The sequence below is a fragment of the Tiliqua scincoides genome, chromosome 1 (assembly GCF_035046505.1).
Source record: "Tiliqua scincoides isolate rTilSci1 chromosome 1, rTilSci1.hap2, whole genome shotgun sequence".
NCBI classification, from domain to species: Eukaryota; Metazoa; Chordata; class Lepidosauria; order Squamata; family Scincidae; genus Tiliqua; species Tiliqua scincoides.
The window spans coordinates 11,804,077-11,825,178 of record NC_089821.1 but is presented as its reverse complement, the minus strand read 5'-3'; the positions used below and the strand labels follow the sequence as shown (position 1 = coordinate 11,825,178).

General features: G+C 46.5%; 2 protein-coding genes across 3 annotated transcripts in view; one reads left to right on the top strand and one right to left on the bottom strand.

Annotated features, from left to right (window-relative positions):
- Nucleotides 1-1,416: 1,416 nt before the first annotated feature.
- Nucleotides 1,417-3,025, bottom strand: CHRM5 (cholinergic receptor muscarinic 5). The gene has a single exon (XM_066636543.1). The coding sequence runs from the start codon at nt 3,001-3,003 to the stop codon at nt 1,417-1,419; it is 1,587 nt and encodes a 528-aa protein (XP_066492640.1). The 5' UTR covers nt 3,004-3,025.
- Nucleotides 3,026-6,113: 3,088 nt separating this feature from the next.
- The window catches only part of AVEN (apoptosis and caspase activation inhibitor), a 118,688-nt gene continuing 103,699 nt past the window's right edge, over nt 6,114-21,102 (top strand). The window contains exon 1 of one of the 2 annotated variants that reach the window (XM_066636404.1): nt 6,114-6,412. In XM_066636404.1, the coding sequence (XP_066492501.1) occupies nt 6,200-6,412 (213 nt within the window). In that variant the 5' untranslated portion in view covers nt 6,114-6,199. Of the gene's footprint in view, nt 6,413-6,669; nt 6,960-21,102 lie in introns of those variants that run through there. The other variant, XM_066636412.1, reaches the window with a different exon arrangement.

Here is a 21,102-nt window from a genome sequence, read left to right as displayed (position 1 = left end):
TTATTCTTGATCACTGATATTTGTCAGTTGTGGACCACTGCCTTTCGCTTCCATCCAACTAGGATACAACTGGCAGGGAAAGTGATGCCAATCCTAATTATATGGAGAAATGCAACTTACAGCGCAGTCCTAAGGTTGGCCTGAGCTGGTACAGTTAGCCCCGATGAGCTCCAAGTGCCCTAAAGCATGTTTACCAAGCCGGTTGTGCAGGCCCAACAGTCTGTCCTGGCCTGCTGGTGCCACATCCAGGAGTAGTGCCGGGCAGCACAGGGGCTGGAAGAGGGTGGCAAGAGGGCATTTTGGAGGCAGCGAGGGGGTGTTTTGGGTGGGGGAGGGCAAACTGGGTCCAGGAAGGGGCAGGATTGGCAGTGCAGGCCTTTGCTATATCCTAAACTTCTGGGCCATCCGATGTTACACTGATCTTCCCGGATTTGTGCCAGCTAAACAGCTGGCGATGATCCAAGAAGCCCCTTAGCCTACGGGCCATAGGGGCTGCCTGGAGCAGGGCCTCTGAGAGGAATTTTATCAGGCGGTACAAGGTTTCTTGGCCCCTTCCCTTCTCCATTGGATTATAATTCCTTCAAATTACATCTACTATATATTTCTGTGATATATAAAACTATGTAGGATTACGCAAAATGCAAATGATATTCTACACACAATATAAGAAAACATTTTCTGAGATCCCAGGAAATTCTGGTTTCCCTCCTTTGGCTCCTGGCCCCCCTTTTTGACCCCAGGCACAGGGAGTAGAATGTACTCCCTGCTCCCCTCCTCTCATGGACCTTCATGAGGTCAGAAAATGTAAGATCTCAAGAAATGTTCAGGCTCCCTCCTTTGCCACCTGGCCCCCCTTTTGACCCTGACCTTGGTTACAATTTACCCTTTGCACTACCTTCTCATGGGCCTTGGCCAAGCGCTTTAGTGAGGGTAAGGGGAAATACGTCTCCTTACCTCAAGGAGACCTCCAGACACCTTCTGAGCTGCATTGGATGCAGTCTTGGCCATGTGGCCCTGCTGTACCAGCACAGTTTAGGATTGGGCTGTAAACGGGACAAAGCTTTAGAAAAATATGTGGGAAAGTGCAGCGTGACTTTCCAAGTAAGAGAACCTAATGAATTTATGGGAGTATTCCATCACCAGTCATTATAGTCCTTTGACTTTCCGTTTTAACTCGCAGAAGTATGGACAGCAAATTTCCTATGATAAAGACATTAATAGTGATCCACTGAATCATCACAAACAACTATACGTTCACGTTGTGGTTGTTTTCTTCATAGCCATAAGTACATATTTATCATCACGCCAATTGTGCTTCTATCGGCTTCAGAGATGAAAAGCAACAACTCTACAAAGAAAGACTTGCAGCCAATTTGATCTTCAGTGCTTGGCCAAGACCAAATGTTGGTCTTTAAATTAAGGCAGCTTTGTATTACCCTGCCAGTATAACTTTTCTTCCACTTTTTTCTTCTTCCACTGACAAAAGAGCAACAGCTTAAAGGTTTTTCTGAAAGTTTTGTTACAGAGCGCATAACAGATTGGGTTAACAGTACTATTGACATAGCATAGCCAATAACCAAGGTGCCACAATGTCGGAGGAATACAGTCCGAGCAGAATGTGGACACCAGAACCATGATATTATATGGTGTCCAAGTGATTATGAAAGCTAGGAGAATGGCACTTAAAGTCTGGGCTGCTTTGCGTTCCTTTATGAGAACCATTCTTTTCCTTTTAGTGATTTGATTGTTTATACTTGGATCCATGCTTTTAATGGAAGGGTCCTTGGATAAAGTGGCAGAACAAGGTGTGATTTTGACTTTTCGACAACCATTGTTGGTTTCTTGAGTGCCATCAGCTTTCACCACCAAGTGGAATTTATAAGCTACACATTTGTTACTTTTTTGAATATGGCCTTTGGTTGGCGTTAGGAAATATTTCTGGGCCTCGTAGTCCTTTTCCCCAGTATGGTCTTTGATGAAAGCTTCCTTCTTCTCTTTGTGTTCTTCATCCTTCCCTTTTACCGGGGTCTTATAAGTGACCTGAAAGACTGAGTCAGAGGCATGTTTATCCTCCTCTTCTGAGGATGCATAGCTGCTACAAGTGGTTAGCTGGTCTGCTTTAGACCACTCAAGATCAGTATTCTGAATCTGAGACACTTTCGCTGTTGTAGATGTACTTCGGCTGGATGAAGACCAGGAAGCCTGACACCTCTCCCTTTTGGCCAAATTCTGCTGCTTGCAACTAAAGCAGGACTTCAGCAGGGCTTTCTGAGGCTTGATCATTTCAAACTCAGCCACAGAACTGGAGCCTTGGAGTTCAGCCAGGTCCTTGGTGCGCTTCTCAGTCTCTTTATAAATACGGCAATACAAAATAGTCATCACTGAAACTGGGATATAGAAAGCTGCAATGGCGGTACCAAAGGTGACTATGGGTTCATACAAAAACTGGATCTGGCATTCTCCAGGTGGGACAGTTCGTTCGCCTACAAAATACTGCCAGCACAGGATTACTGGTGCCCACAGGATAAATGAAATTAGCCAAGCTAGACCAATCATAATGCCAGCCCTTTTGGGTGTGCGTTTAGCTCTGTAGGTTAGTGGTCTTGTAATAGAAAAATATCGGTCAAAGCTGATGACAAGCAAATTCATGACGGAGGCATTACTAGCGACATAGTCAAGGGCTAGCCACAAGTCACACGCCAGGCTTCCAAGAGACCAGTACCCTATTAAGATGTAGGATGTATAAAGATTCATAGAAAATACTCCAATGATCAGATCCGCACAAGCAAGGCTCAGTAAATAGTAATTGTTCACTGTTTTGAGCTGGCTGTTGACTTTGAAGGATATCATGACAAGAACATTCCCCACTATGGTTATTAAGCTTAAAATGGCTGTTACGGTAGCAATGGTAATTACTTGCCAAAGGCTGTGGCCTTCTACATCTTTCTGGTTCGCAGCAGTACCATTGACAACGGTTAAATTGCTGTACAATTTTTCTTCCATTCTTTGTCTTGGTGTACTAACATTAGGCTCTTTCAAGTTGCTCTGGCTTCTTCATTTCTCCTTTGAAGAAATGACAGAGAAAGAGAAACCTCATGAAACAGTAATGGGCTCCTTCTAAAAGGATTTAGCATACAACAATTGTTAAGACTATTGTACAGCTATACTTCAAAGAGATTTACATATTCTGTGTGCAATTTTTGCAGCTACAAAACAGGCACATCACTTTTTTTAAACAAATCAATGTCTGTTACTGCAAGACTACAATGGCTTCCAACTTACCTATATCAAGCTCTTCAGGGAAACTCTAATGCATTAGACCAGGGGTATCCAATTTTTTGACCATAGGGTACATAAGTTCTCTGACACTGTGTTGGGGACCAGGAAAAAGAATTTACATTTAAAATTTGAATAAATTTACATAAATGAGTACATTAGAGATGGGACTGATATGAACAAATGAAGGTTTTGCGATAGCTCAAGGCTGATAAAAGACCTTGCACAAAGCAAGGCTGGCCTTTCCTTTGCTGCCACTGCTGCATCATGGACGTGAAACAGCAAGCAGTGGAGGGAGCCCTCAGCTTGCGTGAGAGGTAAAATGGTTGGCCCTCACACTAAAAGTAGCTGTGTCGGGCCAGCGCGGGGTTCAGCAAGTCTCCGGAGGGCCAGAGGCTCATTGGAGACTGGGGTGACCCCAAAGTTCAGATTGGGGGTCCCTGAAGGCTGCAAATGGCCCTTGCGCCAGAGTTTGGGCAGCCCTGCACTAGGTTAATGTCTATTCTGCACTTATTAACTTGGGAAGTTGTTAATTTAAGAAGTCATTAACAGGGAAAGAATGCCCATCAAGATAATATACAGTGGGCTTGTGGTCTATCATGCATACAAAAGTGGTTTTGTTGTAATATAGAAAAAAGGCAAAACATACGTACATTTATGAAGAATGCATTTGGTTTTCCGGAATGCTTGCAACAAGTTATTTATTCCCAGTGTAATCCACTTTTTGTTACAGTGTACACCTTTTGTTACAGGATTCCAAGAGTAATCTACTTTTTGTTACATAACGCAGTTGTGTTTCCCTTTTCTGGTTTTGAATATAACTTTTGATAGAGACATTTCAATGCAGTTTGATTCATTGCATTCCGCATGAAATTATGCATTGAATGATATATAACATGATGCTATTATTCGAAAGTACCAAGATTTTAAAAACTGAGAGGCAGCCTCTGTCACTACCCTGCAGCTTGGTACCCAGGGCTCCCCCAGCCCCCATTTGTACACCACTGTGTTAATTAACTCCCTGCTTATGTCTCCAGGTGTGTCCAGCTTGGTCTGTATGTTTTTGCTGTGCAAGAGGTGTGTGGCAAACAGTTCATAGTTCTTGTGCCTGTATTCTTTCTACTTCTCATGTGTATTATAAATAAGCTCAGTAAAATTCATTCATTCATATAAGTTCCATCTCTAACGTTTTTGTTTATGTAAATTTCTTCAAAATTGAAAGTAAATTCATTCTTTTTTTTTTCCCCTGGCCCCTGACACAGTGTCAGAGAGATAATGTGGCCCTCCCACCAAAATGTTTGCCCATCCCTGCTTTAGTCTGAATACAAAGAGCAGTTCTCTGTGTGTGCACTTGTTGAGGCAGGAACCATGCAGCTGATACACTAAGATGGTTGCTCTTCCAGGCATCCAACATGTGGGGGATAGGAGTAACCCACTCCTATCCGGTTTTCCAGTGCTGGTGCAGTTGTGCTAGTGGCGCGTGCACTGCATCCTGTGGTGGATGGCCTTCTCAAAGTATGAGAACACGTGTCCCCTTACCACAGGGCTTCATTGTGTCTCTACACCAGAGTTGGCAAGTTGGATAGGACTGGGCACATTGCAACTTCAGTGCCCCCCCCCCATTTATGCTGCAGCCACTTTTTTGTCATGTTGGTTCGGCATTGCAAGGTCAACTTGTCTCAAGAGGTGCTTCTGAGCAGGGCTGGCCCTGAGGCATGGCTGGGGGCCCAGTCCTCTCCAACTTTCAGCACAGCCACAACACACCCTGAGGTAAGGGAACAACTTTCAGGTGCAGCCACAACACACCCTGAGGTAAGGGAACAAGTGTTCCCATACCTTGAGGAGGCCTCTGAGACTGTCTCCTCACTCTAGGATGCAGTGCACGCCTCATTGGCACAGCTGCACCAGTGCTGGAAAGCTGGAGAGGACTGGGCCTCCAGCCTCGCCTCAGGGCTGGCCCTGCTCAGAAGCGCCTCTTGAGACGCTTGAGTTGGGCTTGCAAAGCTGAGTCAACAGGACAGAAAAGTGGCTGCACCAAAAATGAGTGGGGGGGGGGCACTGAAGGTTTAAAGTGCAGTTCTGAGGGAGCAAAGCCCCCCCGCCCCCACATATTGGGTGCCTGGAGGATAGTGTATCCTAGTATATCATTCAGCTGGATGGTTCCGCCTCAGTAAGTGCACATGGGGGGGGACACACCACACACACTGCTCTTTGTATTCCAGCTCCAGGAAAACACTCAGAGGGCCCACTCCTCTCCAACTTTCCAGCACCGGTGCAGCCGCAACGCACCCTGAGGTAAGGGAACCAATGTTCCCATACCTTGAGGTGGCCTCTGGGACTGCCTCCCCACCCTAAGACGCAGTGCACACCTCATTGGCACAGCTGCTGGAAAGCTGGAGAGGAGTGGGCCCCCAGCTTTGCCTCAGAGTGGGGGCCCTGCTCAGAAGGGCTGCTTGAGGCTAGCTGGGCTTGCACTGCTGAGTAAACATGGCTGCACCGAAAAAGGAGGGGGGTACTGAAGGTGCAAAGTGCATTCCTGAGGGAGCAAGGCCCCCCCCCACATGTTGAGTGCCTGGAGAAGCCATCCTCGTGCATCGTTCAGCTGCGTGGTTCCCTCCACAACAAGTGCACACGGGGGGCACTCCAGGAAAGCGCCCAGAGGGCCCAGCCCTTTCCCGCTTCCCAGCCCCTGTGCAGCCCTGAGGTTGGGGGACAGACGCTCCCCTGCCTCGAGGAGGCCTCCGCGGCTGCCCCGCCACCCCCCTGGCACAGCTGCACCGGTGCTGGGAAGCGGGAGAGGGCTGGGTCCCCGCGAGCTCCGGCCCGCCAGCCAGCCTCCTGCTCGCGCTAGGCCCCGGCCGGGCGCGCCCTCCGCTTCCAGCGGCCGTTCCCGGGAGGAGGCGTGCAGCGCTCGGGGGCTCCGATGCAGCCTGAGCGCGGTGGCGGCGGCCGGCCCCGGAGGGGAGGCGGGCGGCCAGACCGGAGGCGCCCGTGCGGGAGAGGAAGGCAGGAGGAAGGCGCCGGGGAGGACGGCCACGTGCGGGGCGGTGGGAGCCGCGGAAGGGGAGGGCGGCGCGGGGCTCGGGGCAGGCGGGCCGCCGCGTCTCCTCCTCCTCCTCCGCACCGCCACCAGTCGGTAAGCCAGAAGGCGCGGCCCCCCCCCGGAGGGGGGTCTCTCTTGCTGCCCGCCAGCCTAGCCAGGAAGCCCCGCTTTCTCCAGCCAGGCGTCTTCCCCGCCAGTCAGGCCCGGAGCGCAGAGGCTCTGCGTAATTGCGCACGGGAGAGCCGCAGCCTGGCGATCCGCCCCTGCCCAGGCGGGCCCAGGAGCAGTGCCCGCCACGGGGGGGGGGGGGGAGGCTCGCTGATCTCCCCGCTGGGGAAGGGTCGCTTCTGCGGCCTCTTCCTCTCCCCCCACTCAGAAGCCAGAGCTGAAATCTTTCCAGCTGGCTGCCATAAGTACGCTCAGCAACAGGCAGTGGCGTAGCTAGAGGGGGGGCAAAGCACTAAGTTTGGCAGTGGGGGCTCAGGATCGGGTCCCAAGATTGTACACCTCCATTTTGCTCCCCCTGCCTGGAATGGCTCCGAAGGGAGGGGCCCCTTGCACGCCACATTAAGGCTCAGGATCGGACCCCCCAGGAGCATGCACCTCTGTTTTGCCCCCCCTTCCTGGAATGGCTCCAAAGGTGAGAGAGAGGGGCCCCTTGCATGCTGGCTGCAGTGAGGCTCAGGATCGGGGCCCAGGATTGTACACCTCCATTTTGCCCCCCCTGCCTGGAATGGCTCCAAAGAGGAGTGGCCCCTTACACGTGGCAGTGAGGCTTAGGATCAGGCCTCGGGAGCCTACGCCTCCATTTTTCCTCTCCCCGCCTGGAATGGTCTGAAAGGGAGGAAGGGGGGCCCCTTGCAAGCTGCGCGAGGCTCAGTGCAAAACTTAGTGCTTTGCACCCCCTGTAGCTACACCACTAGCAACAGACATCTGCTCAAACCTTGCTTTGAATCCTCTTCACATCTCCCTAGGCAACTCCATGAGTTGCTTTTATATCTCCTTCTCCTGTGCTTCTCCTGTGCTGATTTTTCTGTATGCCCCAGCATTGTAGCTAACTTTTAAACACCCGTAGTTAACTTTCTGAATCAGAAATATTCCTAAGTACAGTATTAAATGGTGTTAAATAAATATCAGTTCACACATGGCAGTATCCATGTGGCAGAAACTCATATGTTACTTTGTTGCACATGATTGTGTATGCTCTCTGTTCTGTTCTTGCTAGTGATATGTGTACAAAAAGTCAATGCCTATTGAGTGCAGGGATGTCAAACATAAGGCCTGCGGGCCCCCAGAAACAATTTATCCGCCCCCTGTTATAATTGAGCTCTCCCAGCTTGATAATTGGGCTCTCTCATATCTTGAAATTGTGAACAAGATTTGCACATTTTCCCTTCTGTCAGTTGCAGCTAATGACTTTCAGTGTGAGAGTCCAAAGTGCTTATTTCTGGCCATCAACTGCTTAATGACATCACTTCCGGCCCTCAGTAGGAAGCACAAATACTGACTTCGGCCCTTTGTATGAGTTTGACATCCCCAATGGCCTTTAAGGTGAACAGTTTGCAATGGCAGACTATGTCCACTTGGGGGCAAAACGTTCTCAATCGTGTATTCAGTGGGAATTAGGTATTTTGTAGTAACTCTTTTTGCTCATTGAAGCCCTTCCCCTGACTGCTGGGAGTAAGGGTGGCATGCATTGTGAAGAAGCAATACTGTCCTGTAGCAGTTGGAAAATTGTAAGGCTTGAACGATGTGACATCATCAAGATTTGTAACAGCATTACAATTGCAAGGCGACTAAAGGCACAGTTGTATCATTTAGTTTTTAGATTGGCACACTTAATTATCTTTAATTATTGACATTATCCTTCAGTGATAATTAACAGCTTAGGCTTTATTCTCAGGACTATCATGTTCCCTAGTTTTTTGGATGCTCTTACTGCCCCTTTATGTATGTGAATGGTTGACAACCAGGGACTTTCCGTTTTAATATAGGCCTAGACATATTCTGATAATGACAAAGAGTGCAGCTATACTGATGGCATTCTAGTAATCCATTGTCTTTTATATAGGATGGAAGTAACCTCTGTAGTTTCCATGGAAACTCTGTTTACCCATCCCTGTATAAAGGATGTTTTGGTGAGAGAAATCCTTGACTTCTTATTGAGTGATATAGAACACCTGCAGTTCATGTTGTTGCAACCCAGTATTTGTTGGTTTACTCTTTGCATTTATACTGAAGCGAAGATGTGCTTCAATATATGTAAATGTACAGTAAAGTACATTGGGGGCAAGAAATCTAAATTTCACATATACACTGATGGGTTCAGAGCTGGCTGTGTCAGGAGAGAGATCTTGGGATGGTGGCGGACAGCTCGCTGAAAGTGTTGATCCAGTGTGTGTCAGCTGTGAAGAATTCCATGCTCGGGATCATTTAAAAAAAGGGTCAGAGAATAAAACAGCCAGCATTATCATGCCATTGTTCCAATCAGTGGTAAGGGCACACCTGTACTTTTATGTCCAGTTCTGGTCCCCACATCCCAAAAAGAATATAGTGTGGCTGGAAAAGGTGCAGAAGAGAGTGACCAGAATGATTAGTGGCTGGGACATCTACCTTACGAGGAAAGCTACAATGTTTGGAACTGTTCATTCTAGAAAAAAGGTGCTGGAGAGGTGTACCATGACTGAGACACATAAAACTATGCATGGGTTGGATAGTGGGAAGTTCTTTTTCAAATAGCACCAGAAGCAGGGGGCATCCACTAAAATTGACTTGTGGGAGAATCAGCAGAATGAGAAAGTGCATGATTAATCTGTGGAACTCCTTGCCACCAGAAGTTGTGATGGCACTTGGTCTAGATACCTTAAAAAGGGATTGGACAGAATTATGGAGGAAAAGTCAATCGCAAGTTACAAGCCATGAGGACTATATGCAACCTTTAGGTTTTAGAAGTAGTCTATCTCTGAATAACAAATGCAAGGGAGTGGCAACTAAGTTACATGGACCAATGGTCTGACTCAGTGTGGCTGTCAATGTTCCCTCTAATTTTCCCCCCAAGTTCATACATCCCTACCATGACTTTGTGGAAGTGATGTTCTTGCCAAGGTCTGGAGAGCAAGAGAAGAGCTGCAAGGAGTTCCATTGGAGCTGTGCGGTTGCATAGCCCATAAGGAAGGCTGACTCTCCTGTCCTGCCCTTCACCACATAGTCCCTGGCAGCTCACAATATTCTGTTTGATGGCAATAAGCTGCCATAAACTAACAGAGAGCAAATTCATTTGTAAGGAAGAGAGCCTTCAGTGACAGACATCGTCCCAAAACCTGTGGAAAAACAGGAAGTTTTTAGCAGATTTTTGAGAGAAGGGAGAGTGAGGTCTTTTGGCATGTCCCTTGGCAAAGCATTCCAAGCCTGGAGGGCCACCACAGAGAAAGCCCTACTCCATGTGCATGTCAGTCATGTCTCCTAAGGCATGCAGAGCAAGGCCTCCTCCAAAGATCTGAAGTGTTCATTAATTTTCAAAATTTAAAATGGTTTTTATGCTCACGGTTACTGATGCAGAGTAGAATACTTTCTTTACTCATAGATATGTACGGAATGGGTTATAAAAAAAGAAAAATCACCCTTTTTAATTCATGCGATTGTGAACAACTTGTGTTTCATGGTCTCAAGTATGTGTCATTAAGGGCCCAATCCTATCCAACTTTCCTGTGCCTTTGCAAACGCAATGTAGCCCTGAGGCAAGGGAACAGAAACACTCCCTTTGGAACTACAACAGCCATCTCAAGGCTGTTCAATAGCGGTTTTATTCCTAGTGCCCTTCCCTGACGCCCAGGACTTTATATTTTAAAGAAGATCAAACCAAGAATTTATCCACTTGCTACTCAAGATGTGAGAAAAACCACCCTAGTCAGGAAGACTGCCCAGAGCTCTGCTCAAAAACTGGGCACAGATCTCTGCACAGGAAGGTGAGCTCCACAACTGTGGAGAAAATGTGGCATGGGAGTCTGCATCACTTTCCATCTAATTTATTTGCCTGATTATACCCTGTTTTACAAACATGCATTGCCCTCAAGGCAAGTTACAAAAGACTTAAAATATTTAAATGGCATAAAGTAAATACAATTAGTATGCTGTATTTTTCATGCTGCAAATGCCTGGACAGTCCTGAATTCCACAGCTTTTATGGGATGGCGTCACAACATTTCAGAGAATGATACAGGGGACTTCTTCCCTTTTTTTTTTTTTTACCCAGCTCACTGACTTTCACTGAGCCCAAGGTACTTTCTGCTATATTGTGGCACGAAATACTGTGATTTACAGTTGATCATTATCTCCTCTTACAACCAAAACATTTAAAATATTTAAATTCTGGGCTTAGCTGTTAGTGCATCATTGCAAATTAGTACAATGGCTTTTTTTTTTTTTCCAGAAACAAAAATGGTTAATTTGAGCATTCTAATGGACTGACAGCATATTTAGGTATAGTATGTCTGCCAAATGCATTTGCGCATAAAGTGCACGCAGTTGCAAGTTTGCCAAAATACTCATTTATGCTTGTCACCAATTCATACTCAATTTTTTTGTCCACATGACAATTATATTTAATCTTTCAGCTGCATAGCAATGAGGCCAGCTAACCAGAATGACAGAAATATGGCATTAATTTGACACCATCTTTACAGATTTAAGCCTTGCATTCTCATAATCACAGACATAAAACAGGAGACACATAATATTAGAGACAGAAATGCCAGCGTGGACAAGAGATTAAAATATCAAGCATATTGCCCTCAACAGATAGGAGGGAGCCTTAGCTCAAAAGCAAAGTGTGTGCAGAAGGTTCCAGGTTCAATCTGTGGAATCTCGAGATAGAACTGAGACAGACCCTTACTTGAGATCCCACAGATTTGTTTCTAGTCTAGTCAAAGCAGACAATACTGAATCGAATGGGCCAATGGTCTCTCAGTATAAGGCAATTTACTGGCAACCTTTGTAACTTCTGTTCAGACTTTGCAAAAGACAATTGCATGTGTTTACATAATGTGTAAGAAACTAGCTCTTATTTTCAAGAGGCAAATTTATTAAGTTCATGTTCAAGTTATTCTAAGAAGGGAAAAAAATGCATTACACAGGCCAGTGAAACTGAGGGTCAGAAAAACTTTTTCAAAATTTATGGCGGTTTTATATGAATTTGGGGTGCCGTTTTCAAAAACGTCATCAGTTTTGCTCTATCATTTCTAATTTTCAGAGCTACAACATAGTCTCATTAAGGGACTGGTTCAAGTAGCTTCCTTGTGGCTTCCTTACGATGAAGTTGCTTGAACTATTCCACTAAAAAGGTTATGCCAGATCTCTGAAACTAGACATGATTGGGCTAAATTGATGCCATATTTGGAATCAGAACCCCCCAAAATACCCAGGAATAGGTCTAAGATAGCAAAGTGTGTGTTGGCCTGTGTTCTTATTTTTGAAAAAGAAAGAAAAAAGAAAAACTAGTTGTATAGCAACAAAGGGTAGTTTGCCATCTCTGGCAGAAGAATGCCTTAGGTCCCAGTCCTATCCTACTAGCAATCTGTAGAAATAGTTTTCATTAAAATAAACACATGCTCAGTGTGTATGCTTATTGATGAATATTTGTACGAGGGCTAGGTTTGCTTTAGAAACTGCAGCAACTGTTACCCTGCACATGCCCGATCTTGGAAGCTAAGCAGGGTCAGGCCTGGTTAGTACTTGGATGGGAGACCGCCTGGGAATACTGGGTGCTGTAGGCTTATACCATAGTCTTTCGAGACTGAAGGTTGCCAATCAATCACTGATGAGCTATCGCATACGATTGGGACTTCTCCATCAGCTGCTGGGCAGCTCAGTCCTAAGGTCAGTAGTGCCCAGGGCTCCAATGGCAGCAAAATGGATATCCCTGGATCCTGTGGGCACTGGGGTAGCACTGGGAGTCTCCTTGGGGTAAGGGAGCATTTGCTATCTTACCCCGGGTAATGCAGCCACAGCACTGATGGGTTTCCTTGGAACTGCACCCGCTTTTGTGTGAGTGCAGCCTCAAAGAGGCCCATGTCAGGCTGCCCGGGCCAGGAGGGAGGTGAATCCTCAGCGGCAGAGGTTGCCACCATCTCTTCCCCTCCCAGGTTCAATCCTCCTCTCCCTTCATCGTCCCTCCACCCTGTTCCACCCATTCCGTCCCCCCCCGCCCTGAGAGGTCTTACCGCCGGCCGATGCTGGAAGAGCGCTGGCTGTCTATGCAGTGCTGAGGCCCAGTGCCAGCGGCCCCTCCTCCCCACATGCCCAGTGCCAGCACTGGAGCTCAGCACTGGTGCTAGGGCCGTTTAGGATTGGGCTCTTAGTGAACAGAAGAAAAAATAGCGTAATACAGCTGTATCTGTAGATTCGAGACCCACTGATTTAACTATCTGTTGGTACTGAGCTGGGTCGGCCCAACATGGACCCTCCAGAGGAGGCTGGAGCACAGCTCTGGTTGCCTCTGGAGGGTGTTCTGAGCCCCATGGAGGCTGTGCAGACGTCACTCCTGGTTTATCGTAAAAACTTCCCTGGCCTTTTAAGGCCTTTAAACATCACTTCTGATTTTTATGATAAACCAGAAGTGACCTTCTAAGGCCTCTCAAAGGTCTTAGAAAGCCTTCTGAGTGCCAGGGAGGGTGCATGCAGCCTCACTGGCCCTCAAAACATCCTCTGGAGGCAAATGGGAGCGCAGTGTTTCTCAAACTGTGGGTTGGGAACCAATTTCAGGTGGGTCCCCATTCATTTCAGTATTTCATTTTTAATATATTAGACTTGATGCTACCATGGTATGTGACTGCATTTGGGGAAATGTTACAGACCTGTACTTTTAACAAGATGCTATGTATATTTTAACAACGATAGTCAAAGGGACTTAACTCCTGGGTAAGTGTGGGTAGGACTGCAGCCTAGGATTGTGAAAAATTTCCCTGCTTAATTATGTCACTTCTGGTCATGGCGTCACTTCCGATGGGTCCTGGCAGATTCTCATTCTAAAAAGCGGGTCTGACTGCTAAATGTGTGGGAACCACTGCTCTGGAAGATGAGCGGACCCAAGACCCGTGGATTCCATCATCCGTGGGTTTCAGTATCTGTGAGGGGTTCTGGAATGGCTTCCCTGTGGATACTGATGGCCCAGTGTATAAATATTCAGGACATAAGGGGAAACCGAGCTGTGATGTAAGAGGAACAGGACTATGTCACCCCAGGGCTCCCAAATTGACTTCATTCTCCCCTTCACCAGGAGGAGGCAATTGCTATCTTCCTCCTAATATTAATACATAATAGTACTTTTTGTGTGGTGCTTATAGTATTATGCTGTAATTCTTGCAAGAGCCCTGTAAGGTAGATATTAGCTCCATATTGCAGATGGGGGGGGGGGGCTTGAGGCTAAGAGAGAGCATCTTGTTTATAGCTACATAATGAGTTTGTGGCAGAGGTGAGATTCGAAGGTGTTTTGTGTATTTATTGTCAACAAAAACAAACACCTCTACTCGTGATCTAAGATGGTGGTACCCAGGAAAGCCAGAAGAAAAGGTTTCCGGGGACATTCTGTGGCACCTATCTGCATTCACAGCAGCTCTCATTTTGGGAACTGCTGCCCTAGACACTCTTCTTTCTAGCTGTGCTCTTATATTGGTGATGAACTTGGCTGGGGAGTAAAGTCCTAGAGGTGCAAGAGAGATGTCATGGGAAAGGGAAGAGTTCACCATCTCTCACCTTCTCTTCCCTTCTTGCTCTGAAGTTGGGATCTCTTACTCTATTCGTGATTGGGGGTCAGGTACAAGTTTAGATCAACAGGTTGTTCGCTGTGTTGTGTAGCTTGAGCCTGAGACCTCCATTTGTGCCTCCATGAGTTGCTCAGATTGAGGAACCAGGCCAGAGTCAGCAGCTTTATAGTGCCAGATGAAGCTTCATTGGCCCTTCTGTCACTGAACGCCTCCTGAGCTGGGACCTTCAGTACAATTTCCTGGCCATCTTCCTGGCATCTAAACCACCAGAGAGAACAGATGAGCAACTTCCTCCTCCAACATGCTACTGCAGTGGTGCAAAGAATAAAACACTTGATTAATACTGCCACATTCTCCAAATTGAAACTCCTGGCATGCTAATAGGATCTGAGTTTAATAGCACAACAGATTATGGCCCTGGACTGGGAAACTTTAATTAACTGAATTTAAAGTATTTACGTGGTTGATGTGCATTGATTGGGAACCACTCTTTTGGGTCTCCTTCTGGTTATTTTCAAGTACAGGAGCCCCTGCAGCAATCCAGTAAATGCTGGAAAACCCAGGCAGTGTGTGAGGCACCCATGACACTATTGTTGCTCATGCTGGCATTGCTCCACCTTCTGGCAGGGTTACCCCATCTGTTGATAGCTGGAGTTTCTTTCAGTTATGCTCTGCCTCTCTTCTAGCTGCTCTCCCTCTCACTTCCTGTAGCAAGCAGGTTTGTATTACAGTTAAGAGATTGATTTTACATGGCAAAAATTCCTTTAAATGTGCTTCTTATGCCTTTGCTTTAAAATTATGGTATTCTAATTCCATTGCAAACCTTGCTCAACCTTCCTTTGCAGTGTAATGTTTGCTAACATAAAATGCACATTTCCGCTCTCTCCTTCTTTGTGGAAATCCTGGATTTCTGCTTGCTACAACTGGCAAGAAAGTAGTAAGAAAAGCATCTGGAGGAAAACAAAAAAACCCAAGTGAAAGAAGTTGTGGATTGCCATGTCACTTAAAAGTTAAGGGATAGCCATTGGGTCATAGATATATTTTGGAATAGATAATATAAGCTTTAATTATATTACCATTGTATCTGAAAATTAATTTGTCAATAGGACAAAAAATCTGAATCAAGCAAATGTCTTTTCTCTAATCAATGCAATTTCAATTATTTATAACTTGTGTGCGGGTTTCTCTGTGCTAACTGTATAGGGTATGATCCACTAAGATCTCTTCCCACAGAAACCTCCTTGACAGACATCTCTGAGGAAACTATATATATAGGCATTCCCCCATATTTGCTGGGGATAGATTCCTGCTCCTACTGCAGATACTGGCAACCACAGATAGCACTGAACCCCACAAGAAGCAGTTCACAAATTCCCCCATTGGACAAATGACTTATCTTTGTCTGATTGCAGCCCTCCTGTCACAGCCCTCCTGTCACTGCTGCCTGCTAACAGAAAGCAGGAACAGCTCACAGGAAGTGACAAAAGGACTGCAGTCAGTCATTTGTGCGATGGGGGGAATTTGTGAACCACGGATAAATGAAACTGTGAATATGGGAGCCATGGATATGGGGGGATGCCTGTACCTGTGTTTGTATATGTTTCCTCAGAGGAACTAAAAAACTCAATTTTTAAGCAAACATTGTTAAGCAAACAATGTACACTTTTTTTTAGAATGAAGAAAACCGTAGGATCAAGCATTATTAAAATCCCTGGTTTTCCTGGAGGTAGAGGTGACTTGAGATGGACCAGGAACCATAAGGGGCTGCAGAGTAATTTCAAGACAGCACCTAGTACTGTTTGATTGTGTTGTTGATTGTCCCCCTCCTTTCTCAGCTGACCAGTAACAAAGAACTTGACTTTGAGCCATCTCACTGGACCATAAAGTCCACCGAATCACAAGATGGGGAGGGAGAGTCAAGGGTTCAGGTGATCTCAGGTATCCAACCTCACAGATAAATCTAAGGACAGATAATAAAAAGTGGGGTCATACACGCACCTTCTCCCCACATTTGTTCATTTGCCCTGGTCAAACATTAGATTCATCAATAGGGATCATTAACAGCCTATTAAAAGACCAAAGTCTTGGCTTAAGGTGTGCACTTAAGGCAGCCATTTTCAGCCACTGTGCTGTGGCACACTAGTGTGCCATGAGTGGTCCACAGGTGTGCCATAAGAATTTCAGGCACGATCATTTATTATTAGGGTCAATGGGGATGTGTGTCCCCCACTGGCAGCATGGTGTGCCTTGTCAATTGTCAAAAACCTGATGGTGTGCCTTTGACAATTTTGATGCCTCGTCAGTGTGCCACGAGATGAAAAAGATTGAAAATCGCTGGCTTAAGGTAATGGAAGTACTCCATTATGCTGTGTTTAGTGTGCTATTTTCAGCTTGAATTTTTACCTCTGTGCTGATTTTTTTTGCTGAGTCCTTTTCATTCTGTACTGTTGTCTGCTCCTTGCATGTGTCATATGCTCCCCTCTTTATTCACCACCCCTTGTTTTGCTGGTATTTTCAACCCCTTTTAGTAAAAACTCATTTATTTTACCTGCATGGTCTCAACCCACTCTTTATGGAACTTGCTGCCTTTTTCCCCCCAGACCTCCTTTCTTCCACTGTTGTTGTTGGCCTCCTTCGGTCTCGAAAGACTATGGTATCGTGCTCTGAAAGGTGGTTCTGGAACAGCATCTAGAGTGGCTGAAAAGGCTGATTCGGAAGTGACAATCCCTTCCACACCGGGAGCAAGTGCAGTCTGTCCCTGGTCTGTCTCCCTGGCTATGGGCCTTCCTTCTTTGCCTCTTTGCCTCAGACTGTTGGCCAAGTGTCTCTTCAAACTGGGAAAGGCCATGCTGCACAGCCTGCCTACTGTTTGGTTTTAAGAGGACCCCTGCTAATCTGGGAGGGAGGTTTTTCCAAGGTGGACTCCTTCTGCCTGGAAAGTTCATAGCGTTGGCAGCAACTACCACCCTAGTTTAATCCTGGTGAAATGGGGGCAGAAGAGTAGTGCTGTTTGGTGGGTGCTGAGCTCCGTCTTCCTCATCTCCCTTGTACCAAGGATGGATGGTTTATTATTAAAATATGTCCTGTTCTGTCCAAGGTTTAAATGAACTCAGTTTTATGGCTCAAAGGAAACAATTAGCAATGAACAGCAGGTAGAGTAGGCAGGCTGACCTTTCCTTCTCCTAGTCATCATATCTAGTGTTTTCTAGGCATGGGTGTTGAAGCTGTTAGAGCCAAAGTGATGGTTGGCTGCTAAAAGAAGCATGAGAAAAGATGTCCACCTCCTGGCTTTTCTGGCTTCCTGCAGTGGGGTATTGGTGATCCCCCCCTCATTTCTTAATAGGGTCTGGATGCTAAAACGAGCAAAGTGCAAAACAAGGAGCTAGAAAGGCTAAAAGAGTGAATGTTCTCTGTGTCATAGCAATGCTGGGAATATTCTAGTTTTTATATAATATTGTATGAACATTGGACCTCTCTAGCGATGAGAATACACCAATAGGAAAGCAGCACATTAGACAAGTAGGTAGCCATGTAAATGTAAAAAATGATCTACAGTGCTCATTCAGAAGTAAATTTCGTTACTTCTGAATAAGCAAGGAAGACTTACTTCTAGGTGGAAATGCATAGGATTACAGCCTTGGAGTCTACAGGGCTGCTGTTTCATGGACATCCTGAAGGCTATCATCAAAAAGGTGTGGGGGGGGGGCTACTTTGCAAAGCAGATTTTCAACTTGGATGAAAGAGCACTGTTTTGGAAACAAATGCCATCATGAACCTACTTTTCACAGGAGGCACCTGGCTTCAAGGCCTCTAAGGATCACTGTGGTTTGCTCCTTGAGGCAATGCTGAAGGGGACTGCAAGCTGAGCACATGAAAATGCAAAGCAGAAATGATTATCACCTCCTCATTGCATTCTTTCCCTGTGCTGAGCTCCAGATGAAGGGAGGGGTCTCTGCCTCTAGTGAAGCCTTTCTAAGTGTCCAGAGAGAGACTGATTGTCTGCCTGATGCCTCTGTCCTGCATTACAAAGGTCAGCAAGGCTTTTTTAAAATTGCTGAGCAAGGGGCCATTGTTTTTTTAAATGGATTTCCTTTAACTTGATTTTTGACATCCATGTGGCTTCTGGGAATTAAAGACTCAACCTGTAATTTAAAAGTTGATTCAAAAGTTGATTCTATACTGGAATTCTCAGACCTTCCTGTGATTGCATAATTATTCTCTCTTGTCTCAGTTACTGGAGTGCTACTTTCAGGGCTTTCCTTGGGATTGGAAAATCAGATAATCTCTTTAGTAGTGATAATTCATCCTGGATGGATGGTTAAGAGGTACATGTTACATGTTGGCAACCTTCAATCTCGAAAGACTATGGTATCCAGCTCTGAATGGTGGTTCTGGAACAGTGTCTAGTGTGGCTGAAAAGGCCAATTGGGGAGTGACAATCTCTTCCACACTGGGAGCAAGTGCAGTCTGTCCCTGGTCTGTCTCCCTGGCTATGGGCCTTCCTTCTTTGCCTCTTAGCCTCAGACTGTTGGCCAAGTGTCTCTTCAAACTGGGAAAGGCCATGCTGCACAGCCTGCCTCCACGCGGGCCGCTCAGAGGCCAGGGTTTCCCACTTGTTGAGGTCCACTCCTAAGGCCTTCAGATCCCTCTTGCAGATGTCCTTGTATTGCAGCTGTGGTCTACCTGTACACCTTGCACGATTTCCTTGCACGAGTTCTCCATAGAGTAGATCCTTTGGGATCCGGCCATCATCCATTCTCACGACATGACCGAGCCAACGCAGGCGTCTCTGTTTCAGCAGTGCATACATGCTAGGGGTTCCAGCACGTTCCAGGACTGTGTTGTTTGTATGTTTATTGAATTGTGCCCTAAGGAGTTCATGTGGAAGTAAAGTGGTTTTTACCAATCCCATGATCAGTTGTGCAAGCACATCCCCCCCCCCAAATTGCCCAACTGTTGTAGAAGTGAAAAGTCAGAATTTCTGCACTCAAAAACTTTGCGCTATTACTTCCACATATGCAAGCCTCCTTATGTGTGTGGAAGGATAACTTTGGATACAACTCAGTGTTCTCTTACTTTCTTAAGCCGTCTAATTCTGAAGTGATGCCGGGGTGCTGTGTCAGCCTTCAGAGTGGAAGATCCAATTTCCTTTCTGCAAGTTATGGCTAGGGCTAGTCATAATAATCATTTCTGGTATGTGCCAGGTTAAGTGGGGGAGGTCAAACCCCTTTTGACACACCTTCCACCCCCCCATCTGTTATAATTGCTTATAGTACACCATGACGCTCAGAGTGACTGCATGTACGTACAGCTAGATAGGCTAAATGCTTTGCTTGTATTCTGGGCTAGAAGAGTGAAAGAGCTTTGAGGTTGCTTAGCAACCTCCAAACTTGCTTCAGAACTTGAAAACCAGAAAGCCATTTCTGTTGTTCAAATTCTTATCTTTTGTTCTTTTTTTTGCTTTCTGAAAAAGCAAGTAACACTGCTTTTGCAATTATTATTATAAAGGCAAAAATCAGTAGGAGTTTTACTTTACCTCTCTTTCCTTTTGTTTTAAGACTGAAAGCCTTGACTTTTGGGATTACGATCCATTGAATTCAAGGAAATTTGTTGTACATTTGTCTTGGTCTTTCTTCTCTTATGAAAATAATAGCTTAAGGGGATAGTTCTTGTTTCTACAAACTGCAGTGAAAACATCTTGTATAGTAATCTTTATACTCCAATTGAAGGCTTTCCACATGCGCTGCCTCCGACGCATTCTTGGCATCACCTGGCAGGACAAAGTTCCAAACAACACAGTCCTGGAACGTGCTGGAATCCCTAGCATGTATGCACTGCTGAAACAGAGACGCCTGCGTTGGCTCAGTCATGTTGTGAGAATGGGTGATTGCCGGATCCCAAAGGATCTCCTCTATGGAGAACTCGTGCAAGGAAAGCGCCCTTCAGGTAGACCACAGCTGTGATACAAGGACATCTGCAAGAGGGATCTGAAGGCCTTAGGAGTGGACCTCAACAAGTGGGAAACCCTGGCATCTGAGTGGCCCACTTGGAGGCAGGCTGTGCAGCATGGCCTTTCCCAGTTTGAAGAGACACTTGGCCCACAGTCTGAGGCTAAGAGGCAAAGAAGGAAGGCCCATAGCCAGGGAGACAGACCAGGGACAGACTGCACTTGCTCCCAGTGTGGAAGAGATTGTCACTCCCGAATTGGCCTTTTCAGCCACACTAGACGCTGTGCCAGAACCACCATTCAGAGCGCGACACCATAGTCTTTTGAGACTGAAGGTTGCCAACAAAACACTCCAAGGCAGGGCTTTTCAAACTGGGGCGTTGTGATGCCCCAGCCTGTGAGCCCTGGCCTTTGCCCCCTTAAGGGACGGGGCAGCCTGGAGGCAGGGAGGAGGCAGCGGCGCGATCCCCAGGATCGCGCTGCCCAGGGGGCCTGCAGGGGCTTGGGTGCACTTACCCAAGCCTCCTGCAGCCTCCCCAGGCAGCAGGGCTCCCCGCAGCAGTGAGCGCAATTGCTCCACATTTACCTTCACTGCTACGGGGAGCCCTGCTGCAGGTCATGCCGGGCTCCCCACAGCCTGGGGAGGCTGCAGGAGGCTTGGGTAAGTGCACCCAAGCCCCTGCAGCCCCCCTGGGCAGCGTGATCCTGGGCATCGCGCCGCTGCCTTCCCTCTACCGCCTCCGCCCCGCCCACGCAAGTACTTAGTGGCTCTCAAACTCTCGCAGAGAGTTTGAGAACCACTGCTCCTTGCTTCATGGTTCCTGCCTGTGGAGACAAGACTATCAAAGTTTCTTTACAAGTTATTGTCTATAGGTGAGAATTCCTGAGTATAAACAATGCCATTTATGAGTGCTGCCCAGATGTTTAAATTGATGACTTTTGCTAGCAAAATATATGCATGCAGGCACCTGATCCTTGTGATCAGCAAAAACAATTCTTACACGCACATACCATTCATAATAGAGGATGTTGACGTGTATTTTGTTGTTGGCACTTGTTTCCTGAGCACAAAATGT